Source organism: Myotis lucifugus, unplaced genomic scaffold, assembly GCF_000147115.1.
Source record: "Myotis lucifugus unplaced genomic scaffold, Myoluc2.0 scaffold_859, whole genome shotgun sequence".
NCBI lineage: Eukaryota > Metazoa > Chordata > Mammalia > Chiroptera > Vespertilionidae > Myotis > Myotis lucifugus.
Window position 1 is genome coordinate 47,847 of NW_005871907.1, and position 21,047 is coordinate 68,893.

The 21,047-nt window shown below is 44.6% G+C and overlaps 1 protein-coding gene and 1 pseudogene across 5 annotated transcripts; one reads left to right on the forward strand and one right to left on the reverse strand.

Moving 5' to 3' along the window:
- The first annotated feature begins 898 nt into the window (after positions 1-898).
- On the forward strand, positions 899-11,706 carry LOC102429169 (leukocyte elastase inhibitor-like). 5 transcript variants are annotated; one of them, XM_014448551.2, is made up of 8 exons: positions 900-985; positions 1,466-1,539; positions 2,109-2,283; positions 4,197-4,334; positions 4,872-4,989; positions 8,769-8,911; positions 9,217-9,384; positions 11,203-11,706. In XM_014448551.2, the coding sequence occupies exons 3-8, from the start codon at positions 2,116-2,118 to the stop codon at positions 11,605-11,607; spliced, it is 1,140 nt and encodes a 379-aa protein (XP_014304037.1). In that variant the 5' UTR covers positions 900-985; positions 1,466-1,539; positions 2,109-2,115; the 3' UTR covers positions 11,608-11,706. The 5 variants fall into 5 exon arrangements, with proteins under 5 accessions (XP_014304038.1, XP_014304037.1, XP_023603147.1 ...); XM_014448552.2 differs by lacking the exon at positions 1,466-1,539 and having other exon boundaries at positions 899-985; XM_023747379.1 differs by lacking the exon at positions 900-985 and having other exon boundaries at positions 1,404-1,539.
- A 2,589-nt stretch (positions 11,707-14,295) lies between these two features.
- LOC102429476 lies at positions 14,296-15,214 on the reverse strand (annotated as a pseudogene).
- Positions 15,215-21,047: the final 5,833 nt, after the last annotated feature.

A 21,047-nucleotide genomic window follows, 5' to 3' on the forward strand; every position in this document is an offset into this window, starting at 1 on the left:
GAAGGCCAGAGTGGGTTGGGGGGCAGGAGGGAGGGGAGTAAGAGATCAACCAAAGGACTTGTATGCATGCATATAAGCATAACTAATGGACATAAGACACTGGGGGGCAAGGGAGGGCAGGGGATTGTCAAGGGGGGGGGGGGGGAGGACACATGTGTAATACCCTTTGTAATACTTTTAGCGGAAAAAAAAATAATAACTAAAAATTAAAAAAAAAAGATTGTTTCCTGGAGAAACAGTAAGAGGGAGATGGGAATGGAGCAGGTGGAGCAGACCAGAGCAGAGCAGAGCTGGCTAGCCAGAGAGGGCCACCTTGCCACCTGCTGCTTCATGCTACTAACTGAGCTGTATCACAATGAACTGTTTGCACTGAATAAAGTTTCCTTCTTCACTGCACCCTAAATTGGGGATTCCTGGTGGCATTGCACTGGCACCAATGACCATCAGCTGACAGGACTGTTTTATCTTATACTGGAGGTCCCTCCCCACCACAAAAAACAAAAACAAAAACACAGGAAAAGAAAACCATTTTGGAGTATATAGATGTGATTCAGAGGGGCTAGTTTGCCCTGTAAGAGGTGATACATTATGTCATCTCAGTGATTCACACTTAGGCAAGAACTAGGCCATCAGGTCCTTGCCAGACCTCTGAGTTCACCCAGACTCAAAAAGGTGCTCATCTCCTGAATAGGGCACTGCATGGAGTCCACCCTCATCTAGGCTTGTACTGGCAGTGCCTGGACTCCAGCTGTGCCTGCCCTGCTCCCCACCCTGCTCCTTCTGCAGCTCCGCCCCAACATCCCGCCCCCAGCGCCGCCCTTCTCCCTCCTCCCACCCCCTTCTTCTTCCAGCCCCACCCCCACCCCCAACCCAGTTTCTCCTTCTGCAGGCCCAGAGTTGCACCCACCTCAGGGACTATATAAGGGCGGTGCTTGCACTGCAGGCATCTTCAGATCCAGAGCCCCTCCCAGGCAGCAAGCAAAGGGTGAGTTCCTGGCACCAGGCCCATTAGGGAAGTGGGACAGAGCAAGGAGGGGCTGCCCAGGGCTGGGATCTGCCAGCTGCCTACTCCTGGCTCCTCCCTGGCCTACCCTGGCCTGGGTACCTGCAGCCCCTGCCCTTTAGCTGGGACTGCTGCCTGCACCACTTATCTGAGAGGGAGATGATACTGGAAACACCCCCACAAATCCCCATAGTCCCTGGCGCAAGGGCAGGCTGGCCTGGGATGGACTGGACACGGCCTTGTGGCTGGAAGCCAGAGCCAAGCCTGAGATAATTTCTTTCTCAACTTCCTTCTTCCCAGAGCAGTTTGTAACAGTTTTAGACAGCCCAGGGGGCATAGTTTTTCATTGCTTTGGAGGGAGGGAGGGAGGGAGGGAGGGAGGGAGGGAGGAAAGGGAGGCCAATGTGATCCTAGAGGTTACTTTCCAATAACAACAGTGATAATTCAATGTATTACTGACAGGGAAGCAGCTAGCACCACTATTATTCTTCCTTGCCCATCTCTGTGGAAACAAGCTCTGAGAGGAGTCAGGATTGGTAAGCAGGCTTCTGAGCTGAGGTGGAAGGCCAGTCACCTGCACCTGAGGGGTGGGTGTCAGAGAGGATGCTTGTCCCCTGCTGCTGGTGGGCTGCACCCCAATGCTAAGGCCTGTGCTGGGTTTTCAAACTCTCACATCCTATAGCAGCCTCAGGACTTGGGTCACTTCACCACTCTAAACGTTAGCAACTGAATCTTGGAAATGAGGAAAATCTACCACTTTGCTGAAATTTGCTTTAATGAGGAGTAGCTAGCTATGATTTTCTAATAGAAAATTATCATTTCAGGTAAAGGGTGGGAACTGTGTGTGCTCCCCAGCTGAGTAGGAAAGGCCCAGTGCTGGCTGCTGAGTCTGCAAGTCAGAGCCCTCTCGGCTCCCTGGGTCCTGGCCCTGGGTCGCTGATAGATCCTTGTTCAGTTCCCACCTGTGTGCTCATGAGACAGTGCTCTTGCCCTCCTGGAAAAAGAAAAGGAAGTACAAGTTTCTGGGTGTTTCAGGGCGAGGGAGACGTGGAGAAATGTCATTGCCATATTTGCTGGTGTGCTAGGCCTCTGTCCTGTGTTGTAGCCTCACCATGGAGCAGCTGAGCTTGGCCAACACCCGGTTCGCAGTGGACCTCTTCCGCACCCTGAAGGACAACAACCCCTCTGGGAACATCTTCATCTCCCCCATGAGCATTTCCTCAGCGCTGGCCATGGTCTTTCTGGGGGCCAGAGGCACTACCGAGGCACAGATGTCCAAGGTCAGCAGAAACTCACAAAAGGAGTCTGGGTTCCCTGCAAGTCCCAGCTAAAAAGTTGTGCCTTTGAGCTCTTACAGGGTGTTTTAAACACTGTAATTGTGTGTTCACAACTACACACGATGAGGCCAGCCTTCAGAAAAGCCCCAAGAGCAGTTCATTTATATGCAGGATTTCATTCATGATTGAGCTTTTACTGAGCACATACTATGTGCCAGGCACTGTTTTCTGTTTGGCTGAGGATACAGCGGTGAAGAAAGTTACAACGGCCGGGAGGTGTGCTGCTTCTCTTGCAGTGGGCAAATCTTTGAAGGCATCTCCTCTCACTTCAGATTTTTCACTTTCTGTTTTGCATGCAACTCGCTACTCATTAATAGATGCCTGCTATTTCAGCACAAAATGACACAGGGAATGCACCACCCTGGAGAAGTTGGCGGTGTTGCCTTTTTGAGGGAACAGGAGATCATGAGGTTATATTGTGGAGACCTAGCCCTGTGCCTGGCACAAGTGCCTGTGTGGGTAGGGGGAGCCTGAAGCAGAGGAAAGAAGTGAGTAATGGCCGCTGCAGGGACAGGGCCAAGCCCTGGGTGGTATGGCAGGTCCCTGTTACAGGGAGAAGAAGCAGTAATGCCTGGCCTTCCACCTGGCCTTCATGGGTGTGGGGTGCACCACTGTGCTGTGTGGTCTTTGTTGAATTCTGAGAGGGGAACTCCAGCTCTCCTTGAAGTAGGGGAAAGATTCCAAGGTGCCAGTAACTGGAGATGGTCCAGCCTTGGATTCAAGTTTCTCCATTTGTTTCAGCTGCAAATATTTTATTTCTGCATTTTATAAAAAACCAGTGGTCTTTACCACTGCAGACATGAAAGCACTTTTATATTTCCCAAAACCCACTTTTTATTTTATCCCCTGGGAATAATTGTTACTTGCTTCTTGCAGGGTATTGTCAGCTTCTATTTTGAGGTTTATCTGGGGCTGTATTATTTCAGCAAAAAATAGTTTTAAAAGTTCCCTTTCTTTTCCATTAAAGCAGATCTATCATAGCAAGCATGCAAACATTCCCTATCTTGGTGAGTAACTGCACTTTGTACATTGTGTAGGTTTCTTCTTTGTGTGTTAAAATAAGGAACCAGCCCAGGACTCCTAAGACCATAAAGGGTTCTTGATTTGTAACATGAAAATTAAACTTTTACTGAATGTTAAGTTTATAGATGTTATTTTTAAGTTACTGATGCTGATAGTGTAGTTTAAAAATACCCTCAATTCTTGCCGAAACCGGTTTGGCTCAGTGGATAGAGCGTCGGCCTGCGGACTGAAGGGTCCCGGGTTCGATTCCGGTCAAGGGCATGTAGAATTTATATATGAATATACAGTGGGAGATGTGCAGGAGGCAGCTGGTCGATGTTTCTCTCTCATCGATGTTTCTAACTCTCTATCCCTCTCCCTTCCTCTCTGTGAAAAATCAATAAAATATATTTAAAAAAAAAAAAAAAATACCCTCAATTCTCTAATATCTTTGTGCTCCCACATAGGGATGGAGTCTTAATTTTACTGTTTATTTCTCAGAACTTCCAGTAAAACTATATTTGATGCAGAATTTATATATGAATATACAGGTTATAATTTCGTCTGGAGAAAAAGCAGACATAGATAAATATTAAGCCTATTAACCACTTACATTTATGGGGCTATAATTATAAAAAAGTGATATAAAAAGAGCTTCTGATGTAATTATGTCTCACAAACCAATACATTTTAGATTCTTTAATCTTTTGTTCTCAAATGAAAGTTTAATAAAGTATTGGGCTGGGAATTATTGATAATTAGTAATAAAAGCATTAATTTAATTTGATAGAAGCTAATGTCAAGGAATCGTTTCAAAATGAATGGCTATAGAAAGAATGTTTCCTCTATTTTAGACTCTTCACTTCGATGCAGTTAAGGAGATTCATTCAAGTTTTCAGAGTCTGAATGCTGATATCAACAAGCATGGAGCTCCCTATATTCTGAAACTTGCTAATAGGTTATATGGAGAGAAAACCTATGAGTTCCTCCCTGTGAGTACTTTACATTCACATGCTAAAACTGAAGAAACAGTGCAGACATTTTCCAGCACAATCAAGTCACAGATGTCAGTTTTTATTTTTATAAACATTCAGAAATAAAATACAGAATTTAAACAGATGGCAATATCCCCATTAATGTTTTAATTTCATTTGACAGTCTTTACAGGAAAAGATTACCCCTGGCTGTGTTACTAAAGGAAGAGTGAATTCCATAATTCACTTCCAAGAATAATCAGTGTATACTTATTTATGAAAATGTTAGCCAAAGGTCAGAAAAGAATTGGTAAATTTCTTTTCTGTACACCAAAACTACTGAACTGTACACTTAAAATGATTAAGCTGATAAATTTAGTGTTATGTGTTTTTTACCATAATGCAAAAAGTATAACGATTAGAATTTTTTTGTCACAATGAAATTTAATTCTTTTAGGACAATTTCTACTGCTTTTAAGGATTTTAGAAAACCATTTCTGTATGTAGTAGGAGTTACTCCTGTTTTGTGTGTTTTTTTTTCTTTATTTTAAACAGGAGTTCTTAGCTTCAACCCAGGAAATGTATGGTGCTGAACTGGCCAGTGTAGATTTTCAGCGAGCCTCTGAAGATGCAAGAAAGGTGATAAACGAGTGGGTCAAAGGGCAGACTGAAGGTAAGAGAGTGGGCCGAATGTAGGCATTCATTACACACTGGCCATTCCTTACCTCCTTCCACTTTTCCAGCCTGCAGATGATTCACTGCCTTTTCCTCTGCCCTCACCCTCTTGCTGGGGCTAAACTCTGCCAGTGTCCAGTGCCAGACAGCTTTTACATGTGGAAATTCCTCAAAGTGGGAACTTCAACATGCTTTCACAGAAGCAGCTAAAAGGGGCTCCAGTGGCACAATCGGTTAGCGCGCGGTACTTATAAGACAGAAGCAGCTAAATATTTTCCCCATAAATTCACAAAACCACATTTTAAAATTAAAAGTAACATTGAATGTAAGATAAAAAGGGTAAAGCTTTGAAGAAAATCCATCCTGGCCCAGATTATGGAAAAGAATGCTATATAATAAAAGCCTAATATGCTAAGTGTCAGATTATCTGGTCGGTTGTCTGTTCAACCAATCAGAGGTCAATATACTAATGACTAGAGGCCTGGTGCACAAAAATTTGTGCACTCGGGGGGCAGGGGGAGAGGGGTCCCCCAGCTCGGCCTGTGCCCTCTCGCAGCCTGGGACCCCTCGGGAGATAACGACCTGCTGGCTTAGGCTTGCTCCCGGGTGGCAGAGGGCAGGTCCAATCCCTAAGTGCAGCCCCTGGTCAGGCTCAGAGTAGGGCCAATTGGGGAGTTGGGGCGCCGCCCCCTGTCATGCACAGAGCAGGGCGGATCAGGAGGTTGCGATGCCACCCTCAGTCACGCTCAGGGTAGGGCCGATTGGGGGGTTGGGGCACCGCCCCCTGTCACACTCAAGGCAGGGTCGATGGGGAGGTTGCGGCGCCACCCCCTGTCACACACAGAGCAGGGCCAATCAGGGGGTTGGGGCGCTGCCCCCTGTCACTCACAGAGCAGGGCCCATCTGGGGGGTTGGGGCTCCGTACCTTGTCACACACAGAGCAGGGCCGATCAGGGGGTTGAGGAGCTCCCCCCTGTCACTCACAGAGTAGGGCCGATAGGGGAGTTGGGGCACCGCCCCCTGGTCACACACAGAGCAGGGTGGATCAGGTGGTTGGGGGCGCTGCACCCTGTCACACTCAGGGCAGGTCCAATGGGGAGGTTATGGCTCTACCCTGTCACACACAGAGCAAGGCCCGTGAGGGGGGTTGGGGCCCCCCCTTTTATCCCCAACAGACCAGGTCCGATCAGGGGGTTGGGCCGCCCCCCCTTTCACACTCAGGGCAGAGTTTATGGTTCTACCTTTTCCCCCACAAACCAGGGCCCGTGGGGGGGGGGGGGGGGTTGGGGCGCCGCACCCTGTCACACACAGAGCAGGGCCGATCAGGGGGTTGGTGTGCTGCACCCTGTCAAACACAGAACCGCAGGGCAATCAGGGGATTGGGGAGCTCCCCCCTATCAGGCACAGAGCAGGTCTGATCAGGGGGTTGGGGCGCCTTCCCCTGTCATGAACAGAGCAGGTCGGAAAGGGAGGTTGTGGCCCTGCCCCCTGTCACACACAGAGCTGCAGGGCGATCAGAGGGTTTGGGCGCTGCCCCCTGTCATGCTGATCCCGGTGCTGGGAGGCATATTACCCTTTTACTATATAGGATAGAGGCCTGGTGCATGGGTAGGGGCTGGCTGGTTTGCCCTGAAGGGTGTCCTGGATCAGGGTGGGGGTCCCCACTGGGGTGCCTGGCCAGTCTGTGTGAGGGGCTGAGGGCTGTTTTCCAGAAGCGAATGACTGAAGCTCCCAACCTCTCCTTGTTTTCTTTTCTTTTTTTTTTTTTTTTTATTCTGGGCCAGCTTTATCTCTGAGGCCTCGCTGCTGAAAACATCGATACAAAGTTTCGGTCCGGCTGGCTTTTAGTCGGGCTGGTTTCTGGGGTTTTGTTTAGCTTCTTATTTGCAACATAGTACATAGTTGCTTAGAGTTGCAGCTGAGGGAACATTGGAGTCCGCAGCAAGGAAGCCTCATGTTCGCTCCCAGCTGCCTGGCTGCTGGCCGCCATCTTGGCTGACCATTAATTTGCATATACTCACTGATTAGCCAATGAAAAGGGTAGCGGTCGTACCCTAATTACCATGTTTCTCTTTTATTAGTATAGATATGCTAAGGCAACTCAACTGGTCGCTAGGAGGCAGAAAGTCAACTGGTCAATCAGTCGCTATGATGTGCACTGACCACCAGGGGATAGAAACTCTGACCAGTAGGTTAGCTTGCTGCTGGGGTCTGGCCAATCGTGACTGAGCAAGATAGGCCAGACATGTCCTGGCACCCTCCCACGGTCGCTTCCTGGCTGGACAACCTCCCTCATCACTCCCAGCTGCAACCATGCACCATGGGGTCCCTTTTTCAGGCCTACACCCTCTCACAATCTGGGACCACTCAGGGAATGTCAGAGAGCCACTTTTGGCACGAGCCTGCTCAACCCTGGAGCTTCCACTTGGTGGTCAGTGCACTCCAACGGGGAATGCCACTCAGCCAGAAGCCGGGCTCACAGCTGGCGAGCGCAGCAGTGGTAGCAGGAGCCTCTTCCGCCTCCACAGCAGTGCTAGGGATGTCCCACTGACAACTTAGGCCTGCTCCCACTGAAAGTCGTTGGTCCCTAAGCCACCAGTCAGACATAACCCGAGAGCTCCCGACTACGAGAGGGTGCAGGCCGGGCTGAGGGACCCCCCCACCCCCACCGAGCACACAAATGTCATGCACTGGACCTCTAGTCTATAATAATAAAGACATAATATGGTAATTAGACTGGATGCCTTTCTAGACAACTTCAGGTCGAAGCGGAGGTGGAGGAGGCTGAGCCCCTGGCACAAATTTCTTGCATTGGGCCTCTAATATTCTCATTCTTGTGACACAAACTGCTGTGGCCATAAGTATTTTGGGAAATGTCTTGTCTAAGCTGTCAAGGGTGGCTCCATCTCAGCTGTTTCTCCGCCACCACTCTCTCTAACCTCGTCTAGGTCTGAGTCAAGGCACCTACCCAACACCTGTCTTCCATCCAAGGCATTTTTCATGGGTATGCTGTGGTCACAGGGATACTGGCGTTTCAGAGGACTAACTGTCCTAGCCTTTTGTTATCTGTTAAAATGTTTTCTGTGAGAGCAGCTTTCACTTGGAGGCTTTGAAGGAGTGACTTATTGAAAACTAGAGGGCCAAGATACAAAATTCGTGCACAGGGTGTAGGGTCTCTCAGCCCGGCCTACAAACTCTTCCATCTAGGATCCCTCTGGGGATGTCCAACTGCCAGTTTAGGCCAGATCCCTGCAGCAGTTGGACATCCTTCTCGCAATCCGGGACTACTGGCTCCTAACTGCTCACCTGCCTGCTGGCCTGATTCCCCTAATTACTCTCCCCTGCTGGTTGGATCCAACTAACTGTTCTGCCCTGCCGGTCTGATTACCACTAACTGCCTCTGCCTTGGCTCCCTCACCGTGGTTTTGTCTCGAAGAACGTCCGCAAGGTCACCCGGAAGATGTTTGGTCTAATTAGCTTATTACCCTTTTATTAGTATAGATGGTTTTCATGAAAAAATATTTTTTGTGCCTGTCAAAGGAAAGCCATTCCAAAAGAAGGCTCATTGTTTCTCATACAATGCAGAAAAAATTGTCCTGTGTTAAGCTTTTAAACCTTTTAGTTGGTTTATTTACAGTCAAAACATACTGGTAGGGCTTCCCTAACTTAACATATTAATGGGAATTAAATATAAAGTATGAATTTGAAGTGCATTTCAATGCAGTTCAAGAATGGGGTGCTAAAATCTGATTTTAAAAAAATACTTTATTTCTCTAGGGAAAATTCCAGAATTGTTGGCTGCAGGCATGGTTGATAATATGACCAAACTTGTGCTAGTTAATGCCATCTATTTCAAAGGAAACTGGCAGGAGACATTCAGTAAAAAGTCCACAACTGATACACCGTTCAGATTGAATAAGGTGAGGTGATGTCATTATAAAATTGCTCTTTGCTCTAAGACAGCGGTTCTCAACCTGTGGGTCACGACCCCTTTGGTGGTCGAATGACCCTTTCACAGGGGTCGTCTAAGACCATCCTGCATATCAGTTATTTACATTACGGTTCCTAACAGTAGATACATTACAGTTATGAAGTAGCAATGAAAATAGTTTAATGGTTGTGTCACAACATGAGGAACTGTATTTAAAGGGCCAGAAGGTTGAAAACCATTGCCTAAGAGAATGCAGATAATAATGTGAGTGACTTGGTTTCTTCAACTGTTCAGAAAGACACAAAAACAGTGAAAATGATGTATCAGAAGAGCAAATTTCCATTTGGCTACATCGAGGACCTTAAGTGCCGGGTGCTGGAGCTGCCTTACCAAGGCAGGGACCTCAGCATGGTCATCCTGCTGCCAGATGACATCGAGGACGAGGCCACAGGTCTGAAGAAGGTAACGGCTCCCACACCCATGCTTCATGTTTCCTTCTGATAGATGGGTTCTGTCTGTGTGTATGTTGTGTGGTAGTAGGTCATCAATGTTTGCTACTCTGAAGCCCTAAGATTAACTTTTCAGGGACTGTCAGTGAACAGTTGTGGTGGCAGACATCTAAGAATCTATATTAAATTTCACATGTGAGTGGCAGCTCACAGGAATTTTCTTAAGTGAACTTTAGAGGAAAGTGCTGAGAAATTAGAATTGTTTAATTGAAACAAATTTATTAAAATTAAAAGCCCAAAACATTTATACTAGGTAACTTCAGCTTCTACTATGAGATCCTATTATTACACTGCTCCTTCTCATCACAATTCATATAGATTGTGAATTAAATTTCTCACAGCTACGTGGTAGAAACGACCCATATGACACACTAGCTTGAAAGCTAAGCCTATTTTCTCATATGAACTTTGTATGATGTTTCTATTTTATTTCAGTTGAAGGTGAAGACATTTCTTGTCAGGCTAGAACTAGGAAAAACTATGAAGATTATGATTTTTCTTTAGTGTCTCTAGCCTGCTGTGTGGTTTTTCTCTGCTCTCTCCCTAACCAAACCTGTTATCAGGAAGAGTTTCCATGTTAATTATTGGCATGTACAAAGTATGTATTAAGATCAGTATGTTCCTTCTTTTAATTGTATTTTCATATTTGTCTCTTCTGTGATTTAAAGAGAAATTCTCCAGCCTCATAAAAGAGATAATCCGCATCAGTAGAACAAATGGAATGATGGGTGCATTCTAGTCCAATAGTAGTAGTAATACGGTAATAATAATAGCTGACATTCTTGTGGCACTAACAAGTACTGTGTGCCAAGTGCTTTGCATACATTAAATCATTTAATGCTCACAACAATGCTATAAGGTAGGTACTATTATTAACCTGTGCCGAGCCAGCTCAGCCAAGGGTTCCACAAGCCTTAGTGAGAGTGGTGAAGGATGAAGAAATGACAAAGAGAATAAGCTGGGTCTAGGTGGATCTTCCTGTGCCTGGGTGAGGCCACAAGAGAGAGATCCAGAGGCAAGCTGAGACTTTATTTTATAGCCAGAGGTAAAAAAGTAGTGGTCACCATAGTTACAATGTTCTTGTGAATTTCACTTGTTTTGGCAGCACTTGCTGCACCTCCCACAGTCCATTAGCTACCCAGATAAGATCTAGGGAGTGTGATAAGGTCAAGTCTAATTATGCTAAGAGGACTGTGCCCTCTAAGCTGAGACTTGTCAGAGGCTTAACCCTATAGTTTAGCCCTACATTAACCCTCTTCCAATTTTAGATGAGGAACTAGTCCCTTTTCTTTTTAACCCACAAGCTAAATCTATTAGACATTACTTCAGCACAGTGAGTTCACAGAAAAACGGAGTGATCAGTAGGGTTCAGAAGAGAAGAAATAGAAGAAAACTTCTGAATTTTACCTTGCACCAATCAACCAGTTAAAGTAATAACAGCCATCATGGCCTATCACAGTATCTTGTATGGCAGGGGTTTAGGAAAGCCTGGGTGGATGGATGGTTGGGTTGGTGGATGGATGGGTAGTTGAAGCATCTGATGTCCAAAGTCCCTGTTACTTGGGCCCTTGATGGCTTAGTCCACAACTCTTTTCTGTTATCACCAATTGCTGAAAAGAAATGAAATCCTCCAAGTGGAATCTATTTAGGCACAAAACATGAAGGAATCTAATTAGCAACTGATAAAATGAGTCCATTCATGTAAATAATGTATGTTGCCTTGCTTATGTGGAATAGTTCTCACCTCTTCTTTTGCCCTTTCTCATTTCAGATTGAAGAACAATTGACTCTGGAAAAACTGCATGAGTGGACCAACCCTGAGAATCTGCGTTCCATTAAAGTCAATGTGCACCTGCCCAGGTTCAAGCTGGAAGAGAGCTACAACCTCAACTCTCACCTGAAAAGCCTGGGTATAGAGGATCTCTTTAATAGCACGGCTGATCTGTCTGGCATGTCAAGAGCCAGAGATCTTTTTATATCAGAAATTATCCACAAGTCTTTTGTGGAAGTTAATGAGGAGGGCACAGAGGCAGCGGCGGCTGCCACAACCTTAATTAAAAAGAGTGGCAGGCTTTTGCCAGAGGAAAATTTTGTGGCCGACCATCCATTCATTTTTTTCATTCGACACAATCCCTCAACTAACATCCTGTTCTTAGGCAGACTTTCTTCCCCTTAGAGACTGTGGAAACCCGAGGTCGAGCTCAGAACTGTATCACTGGCCCTTTCAAAAATATATGAAAATTATATATCTTCTACAATAAATCTACCACCCCCCCAAAAATCTGTAACTTCCTTTGTAATGTCAGCTCTGTTGGCTGTTTACACCCATTAACTTTGGCAGCGGTATTATTTTCCTTTCTTTATATTGAAAAATTGAGTGATTGCTTTTGAATGCACCAAGCAGATATGTAGACTCTTGACAGTGTAGTAAACTAAGAAACTGCTGTACTCTCTTGATAGCCATGAGAAAAATTATAGAACTGTAATTCGTTTCACAGATAGACTTCTGGAAGCTATGCTAGAGAGACAGTCATTGTTGAAGGGAGGCTTAAAAGCAGTCATTCAATTGAAATATAGGAGAGCAACCCAATTAAGAGTTGGATTATTACGATAATTTTGCCTTGGCCAGTGCTTCTGACCCTTTGTTCTACAAGATTAATATTTTATTATAGCCCCTCTGATTTCAATTGATTAAAGAGCTTATTTTTCTTTATCTGCTTGGTTTGTAGTTTCTGTGGGATCACAAGGAGTCAAGAAGTAATTGTCTTATCTTAAAAGATGCCAGGAAACTACAAAAAAAGAAGTGAAGTAGGAGAGACTTTTAAGCAAGACGGCATGCAAAGATCACACTGTTACCAGCTTCTTGTGTGTTTTCTGATAAGGGCTCTTGATTTCCATCATCTAGTCCACATAGTGATAGCAATGGGATGGCTTTATGCAATGCTGGATGGGGGAGGGGCTCTGTGATCAATATAAACCTTAGTCAAATGCACTCCTTGGAATGGGGCTTGAAATGCTGCATTTTCTTGCTCCCACAATGCTGGTGGGCTGGCTACTAACGTTTCCTAAGATTCTTTTTTTTTTTGAGGGTATTAAATCAATTTCTGCATTAGTTTTAATAAAATTATACAACCAGGGGACGGGGGGTGGGCTAGAGGACATTAATGGGGGGGAAAGGGGACATATGTAATACTTGCAACAATAAAGATTTAAAAATCTAATAAAAAAATATACAACCACAGTTTTAAAAAATGAGGAAAAGTCTCTGAAGAACACTTTATAGAACTTGATAAAGTGCTGGTCAAAGTCATCTGGATAAGTGGGCACAATAACCCTTTTTTTAAAAATTTTTTTTAGCCCTAGCCGGTTTGGCTCAGTGGATAGAGTGCGGGCCTAAGGACTCAAGGGTCCCAGGTTCGACCAGGCCAAGGGCACGTACCCCGGTTGCGAGCACATCCCCAGTAGAGGGCGCGCAGGAGGCAGCCGACCGATGTCTCTCTCTCATTGATGTTTCTAACTCTCTATCCCTCCCCCTTCCTCTCTGTAAAAAATCAACAAAATATATTAATATATATATATATTTTATTGATTTCAGATGGGAGAGGGAGAGGGAGACAGAGATAGAAAAATCAATGATGAGAATCATCGATTGGCTGCCTCCCGCACACCCCCCACTGAGGGATTGAGCCCACAACCTTGGCATGTGCTCTTGGCTGGAATCAAACCCGGGACCCCCCAGTACACAGGCCAAATCTTCATCCACTGAGCCAAACCGGCCAGGGCGGGCACAATACCCTTTCAAAAAAGATTCTTGAGGCCCTGGCCAGGTAGTTCAGTTGGTTAGAACGTTGTCCCGATATACAAAGGTTGTGAGTTCGATCCCCAGTCAGAGCACAAACAAGAATCAACCAATGCATGGATAAGTGGAACAAGCAGCCGATGTTTCTCTCTCTAAAATCGATATAAAAAACTAGACTCCTGAGAGCACAGATACACTAACCTTTCAACACCTAGATAGGTGAACGGTACAGAGGCTCAATGTTAGAAACTTTACATGTAAATAAATCAGAGTACGTTCTCTTCAGTCAGTACTGCCGGGCTATTTCATGATCAGCATGGAGACAAAGCACAAGACCGTAAGGAATCCTAAATGAGTCAAAAGTGAAGGAACACTTAGAAGTTATTTTAAGCTAAAAAGGAACAGCCCTTCCAGGCAGTGAAAAAGGAAAAGACATTTCTGAACCCTGAGGAGCTAAGAGGCCCTCAGAGAAAAAGCAGGAGCATTCCAAGGCCTCGCACTGGCACTGCTTCCAAACCACGCCTTCTCGCCCGAGCTCCGCTCCGGCAGCTCATACGCCAGCGAGGGGACCACTGCTCTCTCCTGCGACAGCAGCCTGTGCGCTTCCTGCTACTCGAACTGGTTTAATGGCTCGTCGCCTGTTCTCTCCGCCTGTTCCCCGTTCCCCGCAGCACCTCCGCGTTCTCCACAGAACCAGGGGGAGCCAGGGGGAGCCGAGCTGAACGGGTGGGAGCCCTCCCCTTCCCAGGAGGATGGGTCAGCCAGTGTGGCCTCCTCGGGCCTCACGCCTCCTAAACTGCTTCTTCGCTGGGTTTAGGGAAAGGACCTTTGCAAGACAAAGGTGGAAACTGTGAGATGCCCGCGGAGCCAGGATGTGGGGCACCTGGGGCGCCCTCTATGGCAGCCAGGACGGCCCCTTCTGTCCCCGAGGGTGCTCACAGCGGGACTGTCCCTGCCGGCGCTCAGACCTGTAAGGACCCCTTCACCCAGCTGTCTCGGCAGAGGCAGGGTGCGGGTTCCTGACGTGTTTTCTGAACGTGGGACAAGGGCACACGCCACAGTCCACTCATCCCTGGGCGCAGTCCAGCTGGGAACACGGCTGCGAAGGTGGAGATGCTTCACCCTCCGTGAGGAAACCGCCTGGGGGCTCCGTCTGCCCCGCGGGTCACAGAACCGCAGGAGACATTCCTTTGGCGAAAAAGGACACGCTCTTGTCCTGGATCTTGTACTGGAAAGTGAGGCTCCGACCCCGCCGGGCGGGCGGCGACGGCGTCCTCCACAGGACCCTCAGCTACCCGTGCACGTCCCTGCAGAAGCCGGTGGCCAGGCCCTCGGCCCGCAGGACCAGGTGGCTCTGGTGACTGAGGCCATTCAGCGGGACGTCGTTCTCCTCGTCCTCGGCGTCCCCACTGTCGTGCACAAGGGCCACTATGTTTCCCTGCAGCCGGCAGCACACGCAGGCCCTGCAGTAGTGGACGAAGTCCGGCACGGCCACCGCCCCCACGCCCAGGCTCAGCAGCACACTGAGGTTGTCCACCAGCAGCACCGGGCTCTTCCAGGCAGCCTCCCTCTGATCCACGGGCTTCAGGGCCTCCCGCACGAACTCATACAGCGGCTGCAGGCTGGCGGCCTTGGCCTCCCTGAGGAACTGCAGGGGATGTGCCTCGCCCTCGGCCCGGAAGAAGACGTCCACCGCTGACCTGAGACCCTCGAGGAAGACCAGCTGCCTGCGCTCCCGTGCCGTGGTCAGGCTGACACCCAGCTTCTGTCCCACAATGTTGTAGTGACTGAAGGACTGACCGAGGGCCACAAAACACACCTTACAATTAGCTTTGAGGTAGAAGGAGAGAAAGTGGTGCACAAGGAAACTGCCATCGGTCTCGGCATCACAGAGTAGAGTCAGTTTCCCCGGCTCCGCCCGGTCCGGGGAGGCATTGAGGAGGTCATTGAGCTCCGGGAACATCCCGAGCTCGCGGAGCAGCGTCCTGGACGGCCCGAAGATTCTTATAGCCAGAATGATCCCAGTCCTCTACTTGTTTCTATCTGATCTCAGAAAATAGAGGACTAATGGAGTCCTTGGACTGACAATACTGACATCCAGGATGACAGTCAGTGACTCCATGAAAGAAAAAGCAGATTTTAGCAAATCTGTTGGCAAGCTTTCCTTCCTTTTTTCCTTTAAAATGCTTATTCGCACCTTCAATATTGAAGGGTCTCCATAGTGAAGATCTGGAAACAGCCTAAGTGCCCATCAGCAGATGAATGAATTAGAAAAATGTGTTACATCTACACGATGGAATACTATGCTGCTGTAAAAAAGAAGGAATTCTTACCATTTGCAACAGCATGGATGGAACTGGAGAGCATTATGCTAAGTGAAATAAGCCAGTCAATGAAGGAAAAATACCACATGATCTCACTCATTCATGGATAATAAAGACCATTATAAACTGATGAACAAAAATAGGTACAGAAGCAGAGAAGCATCGAACAGACTGTCAAACTACAGCTGGAAGGCAGGGAAGGGTTGGGGCCTAGTAGCGGGAGGTACGAGATCAACCAAAGTACTTGTATACATGCGTATAAGCATAACGAATGGACATAAGACACTGAGGGTAGGGGAGGCAAGGGGAATGTCAAGGGGGGGAAAAGGAGACATATGTAATACTCTTTGTAATACTTTAAGCAATAAAACAAAATTTAAAAAAATATTGAAGGTTCTCTTATGTATGGGAAAAACAAGAAAAGCAAGTCACTGCATTCTGTAATCCTTCTCTTTGTGATTTTAGGCTAAAATCTACTCAGTGATTTAGAGTAAATTGTGCTAATCAGGTAGAAACTGAACTGCAGGGCCCCATGTAACTCTGCTCAAATCCTATTTATATATGAGGGAGCAGGCTCATGGACTACAAATAAATTATTGAAGGTTGAAACAACCAGTAAATTTCAGAGCAGAAACTAGAATTCAATAAGTATTTTATGTGGAGAACATCTAATTTTTTACTGCAATGTGAACTAGGTAACTCAGACCTTTTAACACACACACACACACACACACACACACACACACACACACACAAACAACAACAACAACAAACCAAGCAAGCACAAGCCCAAAGGCAAGGGAGCTGCCATGATTATGAAGTAATCAGCAATCCTGGGTAAATTGATTACTATGGAAACTGGGGCCACATTTACCCTGGGGTCATTTCCCAATCCAACTGAGATAATAGGGCATGAAGAAAGGATTTTGATGATGTTCAAGGCCAGGCAGACACAATTTTGGCCTTTCAATTATGGGGGCCCCATTGTGACCTTGTGCTTTCACATGGCAACGTTAGAACTACACTCTAGGTGTATGACTGCAGCAGCTCAGAATGCAGCCCTGATGTAAGTCGTTGGAGAGTTCCCCAAATTCCATCCCTGGAATTTGATTACATCTATTCTGGTTTGCTACTATCCAGAGGCATATGGAAGAAGCAAACAAAAATCATCCCAGGGGAAGATTACCCATAAACCTCAAATCCTACATAATAAAAGTCAAATATGCAAATTGTCCCCTCTAGAGGTAGTTCAGGACTGGGAGTTCAACAGGGAGACCAGGAGTTTGACCGCTCACTATGGCGTGTGCTTGCCACCAGGGGGCGGCATGGATCATGGTGGGCATTGGCCACATGGCGCTGGGAGCAGGCAGCAGTGGAGGAGCTGCTGCTCCAATGGGCTCCAACTCGAGCATGAGCAGGACCATGGTGGGAGGGTGGAGCAGGTGAGTGGACAGCACCAGTCCAAGGCTGGTGTGACCAGCTGAGGTGGGGGAGAAGGGGACACCACCCAGCTCCCAAGTGCTGAGGGTGAAAGGCCAAATAGCAATATTAAAGTATTTCTTCTAATTATTTCCCTTTCAATGTGCACGAATCTGTGTACCGGGCCACTAGTTATTTTCATAGTCAGCTTTTCTAAGTACCCTATTTCACACATAATCAAAGATAAGTGGGATGGGTGAGTAGCTATGACAACATGAAAAAAAATCAGCACGAAAAAACTGATAATGCAAACAAGTACAGAAGCTCTAAATATTGCAATAATCACACACAAATTATAAAACAACACTGTTTTATCAAGTTGATAAAAACCAAGGTTAACCATCTTAGCAGATAACTAAAAATTTAAAAGATATTGCATTTTTGAGTAAAAATGAAATAGAGCCCAGCCAGGTATGGCTCAGTGGTTGAGCGCTGACCTATGAACCAGGAGGTCACGGTTCGATTCCCAGTCAGGGCACATGTCTGGGTTATGGGCTCGACCCCCTGTTGAGGGTGTGCAAAGGGAGCCAATCAATGATTCTCTCTCATCATTGATGTTTCTATTTCTCTCTCCCTCTCCCTGTCTCTCTGAAATTAATTTTAAAATATTTTTTAAAAAAGATCAGAAGTGAAATAGAACTCCAAAACTCAAAAATATAACACATGAAAAACTAAATAGATAAATTTATCAACAAATTAAATAGAAAAAAGTGAATTGTCAGACCAGAAAAAATTACCCATAATTTCTTCCAGAAAGACAACTTTAATGAGTGAAGCCTAGAAAGACAATAGAATGGAAAATATAAAAGAAAGGATAAGAATAGTTAAAAGAGTCAGTAAGAAGATGTTTAACAGGAAAAGATAAGGCAAGAGACAATATGGTGCAGAATAATATTTAAAGATCTAACATTCAAAATGTGTATTCTAAAACTTATTTGTTAAAACATCAATTCACAGATTTTAGAAATCCTACTCACCCGCAAAGCAGGATACTACAAAGAAATCCATCTCTACTCACATTTCACTGAAACTACAGAAAACCAAAGAGATGATCAATAAAGATATAAAAACAGCCAAAGAAAAAAGACAAAGTACCCTCAGAGGAGCAACAGTTCGAAGGACAATACATAAATCAACAGTAATTATGAGAACCAGAGATTATAGACTGATTTAACATGCTGAACAAACACCACCCAAAACTCCTGCCAATCCAGAATTATTCTATACCCAGGAAAAATATTCCTTAAGATATATTCAGACTAACAAAAACTGAGAGAGACTTAAAAAATTCTAGAGAATATTATTTATGCAAAAGGAACATAAGAGTTGTAGGAAAAGAACAAGAGCAAGAAAATATTTAAATATAAATATAAATAAATATTGACCATATAAAACAATAATAATAATGTCTGCAGAATTTCAAACATACACAAAATTAAAATAAATTATACCATAGATGTTGGGGAAGAAAAATAGAAGTACATTTCTGGAGTCCTTGCATTTTCCGTGAAGAGAATAAAAGCACAATTACCATCACTAGCTGCTTAATGACATTTTGGTCAACAACAGAGTGCATCTACCTTGGTGGTCCCACAAGATCATAATGGAGCTGAAAATTTCCTATTGCCTGGTGATTGTAGACACCATAGCACTACAGTGCAAGGCATTACTTATGTGTTTGTGGTGATGCTGGTATAAACAAACTTACTGAACTGCCAGTCATAGAAAAGTGTAGCATATACAATTATGCACAGTACATGATATTTGATAATGGAAGTAAGTGTAGTTATTATATTATAACTTTTATCATTATTTTAGAATGGGTAATTTTTCTATTTATGAAAGAACAATGTGCTTAAAACAGTGTGGAATGTTACAATGGCAGCAGCTGCATACTTTTTGTGTTTATTGTGTTTCTTTTTTTTGTTTCTTTCTTTTTTTTTGCCAGCCCCCAACCCCCACCCACCCACCCGCTCTCTTGTGTTTCTTGATTGAATCATTTTCTCTTGTGCTGGACTTAATCTCATGCTGTTTTTTACAATAAAATGCTGTACAGAGTTTTATCTTAGAAACAATAGGATATACCACACTGCCGAAATCCAGATTAGGCTGTACTGTCTAGGTTTGTGTAAGTGCACTTTATGATGTTTGCACTACAACAAACTTGCCTAACAACATGATTTTTAAAACATATCCCAAAGGTAGGTATCACATATCTGTACAATTATATTAGACTAGAAGCCCAGTGTAGGAATTCATGCGTGGGTGGGGTCCCTCCTGGCCAATTGGAGCATCTCACCCAGTCCCAATTGGGACCAGAAGCAGGGAAGGATTGCGGGAGGTTGGCCAGCCACAGGTGGTTGGCTGTGTGAGTGAACTGACCGCTAGGTCAGTCTGCCCCCTGGTGGTCAGTGCGCATCATAGTTACCGGCCAGCTGTCAAGTCATCTAGTTGTCCAGTCGTAATGGTCACTTAGACTTTTATATATATAGATTTTGATAAGTCAAGGATGCATTTCGTACTGTCTAAGGCAGTGGTCGACAAACTGCGGCTCACGAGCCACATGCGGCTCTTTGGCCCCTTGAGTGTGACTCTTCCATAAAATACTGACTTATGTGCATGGTCCACGAAGTTTCAATCACAGTGTACATGCGTGCCCACATGTAGTATTTTGTGAAAGAGCCACACTCAAAAGGCCAAAGAGCCACATGTGGCTCACGGGCCGCAGTTTGCTGACCACGGGTCTAAGGTAACCAGAAGAAGAATAGTGAAAGGGTTTATAACTTCCATAATAAACCAAAGAGAAAAAAGAAAAAAACAAAACAAAATTACACAACCAATCCAAAAATGGGAAAGAAAATAGATACACAGAACAGGAATGACAAATAGCAAAATATCACATTAAATCCCAAATATTTAAGTAATTATTAAAATTTGAAATGACTAGCCTTAGCTGGTTTGGCTGAGTGGATAGAGTATTGGCCTGTGGACTTAAAGGTTCGATTCTAGTCAAGGGCATTTGCTTGGGTTGCAGGATCGATTCCCAGTAGGGGGTCTGCAGGAGGCAGCTGATCAATGATTTTCTCATCATTGGTGTTTCTAACTCTCTCCTTCTCCCTCACCCTTACTCTGTTAAATCAATAAAGATATATTCTTAAAAAAATAAATGTGAAATGACTAAATATTTCAGTTAAAAGACAAAAATGGTTAGGCTAGATTTAAAAAAATATTGTGTCTACAGAAAATATATCTATAACATAAAAAAAAAGAATTAGGAAAAAAGAATGGAAAGCTATATGATGCAAATACTAACCATAAAAGTAGATATGCTGAGATTATTTGGTAAAGTAGGTTTTCTTGTTCTAGTGATAATGACAGACACTTCATATGATAAAAAGATTCAGGAAAATATAGGAATTCAGGAAAATTCTAGGAAAATATAACAATTGTAAATTTGTATGCACTTAATAGTAAGCCCTCAAAATTATACAAAAAAAGAAAAAATGAAAGGAGAAATTAGTTAGCAATTTGACAAGATAAGAATGTTTGTTGCCATCGTTATTAAAAATTTAATGAAGATCCTAGCTCATATGGTAACGCAAGAAAAACAAAATATATAAAAATTTGAAAGTAAGAGCAAATCTTATAATATTTCAGATGAATATTTTCATCTAAAGTCTAAATTATTAGAATTGAAAAGTGAGTTAATTAAGGCGTTTGTGGTTACAAGTACAAGTTACACAGCTAATTTGTATTTCTATGAGTTACAAAGTTTTAAAAATGTTTTAAAAAGCATTTATAATGATGTAAAAAATGTTCAAATGCCTAGGAATAAATGCATCAAAATATGTTAAGAAATTCTATACAGAAAACTGTAATCATTATTGAGGGAAAATAAAGTAGTTCTGAATAAATGGAAAGCTATACCATGGTCATGATTCCTTATTGAAATGTCAATTGATCTACATAATCAATGCAATTTCAATTAAAAAACAGGTTTTCTTTGTTTTGTTT